Source organism: Lotus japonicus, chromosome 5 (genome assembly GCF_012489685.1).
Source record: "Lotus japonicus ecotype B-129 chromosome 5, LjGifu_v1.2".
Lineage (NCBI taxonomy): Eukaryota > Viridiplantae > Streptophyta > Magnoliopsida > Fabales > Fabaceae > Lotus > Lotus japonicus.
In genome coordinates, this window is record NC_080045.1 from 32,082,845 (window position 1) to 32,090,666 (window position 7,822).

At 37.0% G+C, this 7,822-nt stretch overlaps 1 protein-coding gene across 2 annotated transcripts; it reads left to right on the plus strand.

Annotated features, from left to right (window-relative positions):
- The first annotated feature begins 2,898 nt into the window (after window positions 1-2,898).
- LOC130716597 (protein IQ-DOMAIN 12) lies at window positions 2,899-7,548 on the plus strand. Of its 2 annotated transcripts, none has more exons than XM_057566570.1 (6): window positions 2,899-3,134; window positions 3,683-3,797; window positions 3,895-4,188; window positions 5,594-5,776; window positions 5,943-6,074; window positions 6,806-7,548. In XM_057566570.1, exons 2-6 carry the CDS (start codon window positions 3,732-3,734, stop codon window positions 7,220-7,222), a joined length of 1,092 nt encoding a protein of 363 aa, XP_057422553.1. In that variant the 5' UTR covers window positions 2,899-3,134; window positions 3,683-3,731; the 3' UTR covers window positions 7,223-7,548. The 2 variants fall into 2 exon arrangements, with proteins under 2 accessions (XP_057422553.1, XP_057422554.1); XM_057566571.1 differs by having other exon boundaries at window positions 2,926-3,134; window positions 3,898-4,188.
- The last annotated feature ends 274 nt before the right edge of the window (window positions 7,549-7,822 follow it).

Below are 7,822 nucleotides of genomic sequence, written 5' to 3' on the forward strand. Positions count from 1 at the left end.
CCAGAAAACGTTTTCCCAGTCCAGTCCAACAGTCATAATCAAAAGCAATAAACTGGTCGAAGTTATCGACGCCTAAATCATATAGCTAATAACTAGGAGAGTTGCCCTTACCTCGAGTTGTTCCAGTCTCGCGGTGTAGGTCTCCCTCACAAGCTTGTTCAGTCAATCCCAAAGTTTCCACAATTGATCCTTTGAGCAAACAAAGCAATAATGAATCAACACAAGTCGATACAGTCGAAACAATCCTAACTAATGTTCGACAAAGCTCAAGAAGCTTCAGAGTACCACATTTAGGCACGAATGGAAGGGCTTCCCCCGAATGGATGAGTTTTGACTCGATTCAAGTTTTGTACAAAAACACTTTATTCGCTAAAACGTGCATAACTCGAGCTACAGAACTCGGAATGACACGAAACCGGAGCCAAAATTTCCACAATTGAAAAAGCTACGCAATGGCTCAGGTCATAGAGACCCAAAAATTATTTTTGGACACGGTACCCAAGCAAATAGGTTTCGGCCACTATGGAAATTAGGGTTTTCGAACTTTTTCTTCGATCTAAATCAATTCCTAGGTATTCTTAGGCGATATCTAGGCTAGGGAAACTCTCAGAAAAACTATCGGGTCGAAAACTGTCGCAGGGGTATTTTGGTCAATATTTTCAGCTCCGAATTTCAAAACTGGATTTTTGAAAAACAAATTGGATGGGGACGTCAACAACGACGTTTATGACGACTAATCCTACTGACACTAAGCCAAGTCGATAGTTTTCAGCTTAAAGGTTGCGACTTTGCCTAAAAATGGGTATTTGATGCAAAAATCGATTCCGGCGGCATTTCGTCGACATTTGACAAAATATAATCCGCAGAACACCCTCAGGAGCATGCAGGGAATAAGTTTAGACACTGAAATCATCTTATTTGGACAGTTTTACAAAAAGCTCAAAACTTTGAGCACAGAAAGACATAGAAGAAGTCGACAGATCTGACGATCAGAAGTGAGGGATAGTAACTATACCTCGATGTCTTCGATTAGCAACGAACGGCGGAACGATCGGGCAAGAAACGGCGAAAATCTTCTTCTCCTCTCCTCCTCCTCAAGCTCTCGGCCTCTCTCTCTCAAAGGTGGAGAATTTTTTGTTTTTTTTTCATTTTCCACCTATTTATAGGATTTGGAAAATGCGGAAAAATGATTATTTCGCGATTCCGATTTTTCCTATTGATTCCAACGTATTTTAGACACGATATTCTTCCCGCTGAATCTTCTAATTCTTCAAAGAAATATCAGTATGATTTTTGGTTTTCGAGGCTTGTTTTTAATGCTTACCGGCATTAAAAATGCACTTTATGCACTTTATGATATTGACCTTGGATGCAGAAACTTCCTTCTGAAGAAAGATTGGAAACATCAAGAGAAATGGGTGAACGCGTGTGGAATCTTCGTTTGAAGCTCCGAATAGAAAAAGTCTTCATCGTCCGTAGATTTTAGGGTTTCTGAACTATCAGGGATTCCGTTTCGGCAAACTTCCGAGATTTGGAATTTGACGTTCGTACATTCCAGGGTTTCGCATCGAAATACCTGTTTATAGACGAATAAGAGAAATTCTAACATTTCTCTGAAGATTTTTGGAATTAGTTTCCATCGCGTCCTAAAGTGTAAATTAGCTATTTACTAGTGTCTTTGACCTAGGCTTAGGCGAATATTAGTCGTGCTATAACTCTTATCGGTTTTGATACAATCCTTGAACTTTTCCTGAACCTTCTCCTTCATAAATCTATTTCATCCAATAAACTCTCGTTCAGGTTTCCCTTCACGATACATCGAACTTATTTGTTAATAAGGAATTTCACTAATTTATTCTAAGCTTAAAATCTTGGGTCTCACAGAGCAGGCGGTGGTGGAGGTTGTGGAGGAGGAGGTGGTGGCTGGTTCCCGCTGTCGAACACTGGAATGCGAGAATCCTGCTCTTGCCGCGCCTCCTCACGCCGCACAGGCTCCTCCAAGTGAATCTGCCTGACACGACGCAAGGCAAGATGCGCCTCTGCTCCGGTGAGTGTAACTAAATTTCATGAGTGTATTGAACAAATGAACCAAAAAAGTCCTTTACAATTGGTAACTGTCCCATTTTTATAGGGGTGGGAGCTGGGCCCCATATGCTAATCTCTCTAACGGGTCGGTTGGACCTCACTGGCTAAGGCCCAACCCAATGGTCTAGGGAGGCCCACAACTTTTATGTTGGACATGGGGTATCTCACCCAATCCCGGTTGTTAGTCGGGCGGTCTTGTCCTAATCCTTGTCGTGTGTCGTGACATGGGGATGTCCGGCCCATTCAGGAAATATTATCTACGAGGTCTTGTCAAGCGGGTGACCATGAGTACTATCTCGGCTGGGGGGGGGGGGCTTAAGTTGGCTAACATGGTTTATAGCTAGCCGTGGAATATAAGCTGAATTATGGACTTGATTCAATTTTTTTAAAGGTGTGTGGATACACGTCGCAACAATAATCTTGAAGCTCTGATATGCACTACGAGTGATGGCCTGAGTATAAGATATGTCGGTTGAGCCACGAGGCGTTGAACAAAACACCTGAAAAATTTGAACTTGAAAAAGTCAATTTTTTAATTTTTACAAACACCACAAACAAAATTTAAGCCGCAATTTCATTTGAAGTTTTAACCGCCAGTTCCAGTCCCTCTGCCCCTTCAGGAGGGAACGGAAATTCAAAAACCAAAAGGTAATTGGTTTAGTTTGACAAACCAAACATTTGAAACGGACCGTAGCTGCTGGTAAATTGACAGACAAGGAGGACCCCATGAAGTTTATTGAAGTTTGTCTTTTAAGCAACCTCTATAAATCTAACTCCTTTGACCGCATCATTACAAAGAGTCATCATTATAATTTCTTTCCCAATGCATTTCTTCCTTCCCCTCTCTGTCTCTCACATTACATTAGTGCATATATAATTATATATACATAGTAATCAATCTTAAAGCACACCACTGAGACGGCTGCAAATTTTGATGACCAACATCCTCACTTGGGAAACCATCACCAAAGTTGAAAGTTTGAAAGAACATAATAAGGGTATGGAAAGGTACTTCATGCCACATTGGGTGTCACTTGCTCTATGAAAAGGTTAGTTTCTTCATGTGGTAGCGGTGCTACTTATATGATTATGCATGAGACGTATCCTTTTTTGGGTTTTTTTTTGTGTGGTGTGTTTTTCTTTTTACATTTTAAGAAATGAAAATATATATGCTCTTCTGGTTATATTTGGGTACAATTGAGTGAGGAGTGAAACTTTGTTTGGAATTCTGTTGGATGGCACATTCACCTAGTTCAAGAAGTGCATTCAGTTGAATGAATGTGTATTAAAAATCGTGATCATAATTTATGAGGTACCAAATGAAGTTTTGAATTGAATATCAAAGAAGCATATGCTTACTGGGAAAAGAAGTTTTTCAGTGACTATTAGTCCTTACTGGTGTGGGTTTCTTTCATGTTGGAAAATGAATATAACATTTATATGAGAAATTATTAGCTACAATTGATTCTAAAGATGAAATTAATTCTGTGGAGAAACTATGAGTAATTATTAATTTGGAATTATGAAATCAAGTACATCCCCATCTCAGAATTTTACATATAATTTCTTTTCCCCCTATCCTCATTATCAAATATAGGATGTGCTTGATGAATGGAAATGGTGTCTGAATGATGTCATAAATCTCCATGGCAAAGGGGAAGAGATTTTTTGGATGGGTGAAAAGACTATTCGTTTCTGAGTCAAAGGAAAAAGTAAGAGATGTCTCCAAAGTTTCTTTTGTATTGTTATAAATATAATCATCCAATCAAACTAGTAATTTTGCCTAATATCTCTGTTTTGTAATCTTAGAAGCCAAAGAAATGGGGATGGATATGGAGCATTGGAAGGATTAAACAGAGGAAATACCCTTCAATTACAGCTCCAAACAGGACATTGATTGAAGCAAGTGCAGAGCAAAGAAAACATGCTTTGACTGTGGCTATTGCAACAGCAGCAGCTGCAGAAGCTGCAGTTGCCGCCGCGCATGCTGCCGCTGAGGTTGTCAAGCTCACCAGCGCTGCTTCTCGTTCGTATTCATATCTATGCAATGGCGACCGGAGTTTGGCCGCCATCAAGATTCAAAGCACATACCGTGCACATCTTGTGAGCTTCCTCAGAACCCTGATTCTTCTTCTGTTCGATCACTGAATTGTCTATATGGTTTCAAAATTCAAAATAAACAAGCTAGGGATAGTGATTAAGAGAAAATTCAATCCAACCTTGGATGAAATCTTTCTTTTGATTAACAGTAGTCAATTAAGATGAGAAGATAAGGATGCTGCATAAAAGCCAAGCTTTTTCTTACAAATACATTACTACTTCACTAGCTTTCCAGCACATAAGCCCTCCAATAATGAGACAAATTTTCATCACTTGAGAAATTTCTGCAACCAAATAATTTGTTAAATCCAATAAAATGATGCATTTGTCATTGCTCCAGACATAAAAAAATTCGCAACTGAATTTGTGTTCTGAGATTCAGTTTTGATCAATTTGATTCAATATTCTTGAATGTATTATTTCCTCACCTGTGGATTGTTTAAGTGAACATATTTAACTTCCTTTAAATAAGGTATTCGAGTCTGATTTACACAATAACAACTCCCGCTTCAAGAGCTAGTCTCACCAGAATTTGGATATTGTCGGTCGGAACAAAATTGTCTTCCGTTAAACAAAAAAAATTATTCTCTCAAACCAAATAGTAGTTGATTGTCTAAAGGTGTATTTGTGAGTTGAGTTTTGGAGGACCGGAAGGTAACAGACATGCTTTTGAGAAGGTAACAGACATGCTTATGAGAAGTCTTTCCATTGTTTTGTCTGAGAGATTTAAAAAAAAAAGGAAGAGAACCCTCCCAAGACCCCTCTATATTCCTTTGTTAATTATACTTTTTAGGTCCTTGAAATTGGGGTGTTTGAGGAAATTTGGAACTTCCAAACTAGAGAAGAACTTACCTCATTCCCCTGATCTCATGTCCTCCCCTCCTCTTCCTCTCAATGTTCAAACACCCAAAAACTAAATACTTTTAAATTAAATTTGATTTTCTATTCTCAAACCCTTATTTGTGAGTAAAGTTTTAGAGGGAAAGGAGGGGAAATTTAGGCTTCTGAGAAGTCGTCCCCTTATTTGAGAGTTAAGAAGGGAAGAGGGTTTGAGGAATTTCCAAAAACCCTCTGAGAGCCTCCTCTAGTTATTTTGTGGAGGTTCCTAAAAAAATTGGAGATTTTGGTGAAATTTTAAGCAACCAAGAGGGTGAGGGGGGGGCTGACTTTCCGTTCCCCTCTCTTCCTCTTCCTCTCCCCTCCCCTTCCCCTCAAAGACTTCTATTTCCCTCCCTCTAGAATTGCCAAAAGTGGACTGACAAAATAATTGAAACACTTTCAATTCAACATGATTTTCTATTCTCAAAATTAATCACTCAAATCAAGTTATAGTTGATAGTGTAAGTGGAGTCACAAAAGATTTAAATATTTGTAAACTGGCTTGAGCTCTAAACTGGGTATGAAACAGGCTAGGAAAGCATTAAGAGCATTGAAGGGAGTTATAAGACTCCAAGCCATAGTTCGTGGTCAAGCTGTGAGACGTCAAGTGTCCTGCATTTTGGAGAATTTTACCTCCAATGCAAGAACTCAGGTGGAAATCCAGCAAATCAAGTTGTTTCTAAACCAAAAGAAAGAAGAGAAAGAACTGAAGGTAAGTAGGTCACATTTATATTAGAGGAAATCAAAATGCACTATAATCTTCAGATAATTCATTTTCCATGATGAAAAATTGGATCAAGAAATTTTGTGAAACATTTTATTTCAATTCCTTTCTTCTTTGTGGCTTGTCTAATCCGATCTCATGAATTTCGCTGCAGCAAGAATGTCATGGTCATAGAACTTGGAATTTCAGCTCGCACTCAAGAGAAGACATTGAAGCCATATGGTTAAGAAAGCAAGAGGCCATTGTAAAAAGAGAGCGCATGAGGCAATACTCTTCTTCACAAAGGGTAATTTCATTTGGTTTGACATGATTTATCATCAGTACTTTTACTCAAAATACTAGAAGAAAAAGAACCAAAGTAAAAAAAAATGATAATTAAAAAAAGTTTGAAAATGAGCTTACCTTCTCAACTTAGGAATAGGTTGGTTCCTTTTTTAGTTTTATGAACTTCATATTATTTTTAAAAAAAAATTAAAACAAATAATAAAAAAAAACCATGCTTATGAAACATGTAATTTTAAAACTAAAAATAAAAAACATCCTTGAGATATTTAGGATTTTACGTACGTTGGGAAAAGATAGTTGTTACGAAGATGAAATGCATGGTAAACTTTTCTTGGATTTCATCTAACCATCTTCCGTAATGAGTAGCATTGCTCTTTTCAGGTTTTAAAAAAATTAAAAATAAGAACTGTTTTTTTAAAAAAATAAAAGCTTTCGTATCAAATGATTTTTTTTTATAAAAATAGCCCTTAGTACTTTTTCCTTGACATGGTTGTGCTCCTTGCCCAAGCTTATTTGAAAACAGTTGCGCACAGTTTATTTATGTGAATTAAAAATCTTTAATTTTGCTTTCAAAATAATTTTTACTTGTAAAAATACTGTAATTATTATAAATTTAATTGAACTCGATTGAATTATTAGCACATTGATCTAGTACTTAGACCGAATCAATAATTGGTTCGAGTTTTTTAAAACGTTAAATCTAACAATAGCGTTGTAATTTAACTCTGTTAGGAGAGAAATATTTCCCACAAGATGGAAGATTCTACGTCCCATAAGGAATTTGGAAAAGATAGCTTTCGCCCGCTAGGAGAGTGGATACATAAAGAAACATGTGATTGGGATATGCTTTATAAATCAGCTTTTCCTTCAAATATTACGATAATAAAGAATGAATTGCAAGAAGGATTTAGAACACAAACCTCAATCCCACGGAAATCATTTTCTCATGTGAAAAGAAGTTCACTAGGGGATGAAAGTTCCATGCCAAATTCACCAGTTTTTCCAAAATACATGGCTGTCACTGAATCCAGCAAAGCAAAAGTGAGATCTATGAGCACACCAAAGCAAAGAACAGCATTTCTAGATATATGCTCCAATCAAATTGAGAACAGTGCAGCAAATAGCAATTATTTTCATCAGAAGATGTAGAATTTGGTTCAATTAATGCATCAAAAGTGTGCAGTGTGCAGGGAAAAACTTACATTGGTCATTTAAAGTTTGGTCCTTTACATTTTGCAAATTTTCACATCTGTCAAGTGCTTTCTGTGTGATCATGTTTTTCTTAGAAGAAAATTTTCTGTGTTGTTAATTTTGGAGATGAGACATGAGACATGTTACAACTGGGTACAACATACATGTATAAATTTGTATAAAAATATTTATTCACCCCTTCTTATTGTATTCTTCATTAATTTGTCCGAGTTTGTTATCATCGAAGATTTCCAGCTAAGATAATAGAAGCTTTATTTAGATTTCCCCTGTATACGATTCCTACCCAGATTTGTAAGCATAAATACTCTTCTGAAACTCCCTAGTTTGGAGTTGATCTTTTTTCCCGCTTCCTCAACTTGCACTTTTGAAAATTAAACTACAGTTTTGGAAATTCAAGTATCTGAAGAAAAAAATTAATTCTAGAACTTTGAGTTCCTGAATTGTAAACGTGGATTGATTTTTGCCTTGACCTTTTTTCTTTTTGGTCGAAACGTTGTCCTTTATGATAAGTGTGAGAATCTAAACTTAAGTGTTACG

Excerpts from the sequence above, each read along its gene's own strand:
- LOC130716597 (XM_057566570.1), top strand. The coding sequence starts at position 3,732 with ATGGCAAAGGGGAAGAGATTTTTTGGATGGGTGAAAAGACTATTCGTT. Across the intron at positions 4,189-5,593 it reads GCACATACCGTGCACATCTT|GCTAGGAAAGCATTAAGAGC; the intron begins GTGAGCTTCCTC and ends GGTATGAAACAG. Across the intron at positions 5,777-5,942 it reads AAGAAGAGAAAGAACTGAAG|CAAGAATGTCATGGTCATAG; the intron begins GTAAGTAGGTCA and ends ATTTCGCTGCAG.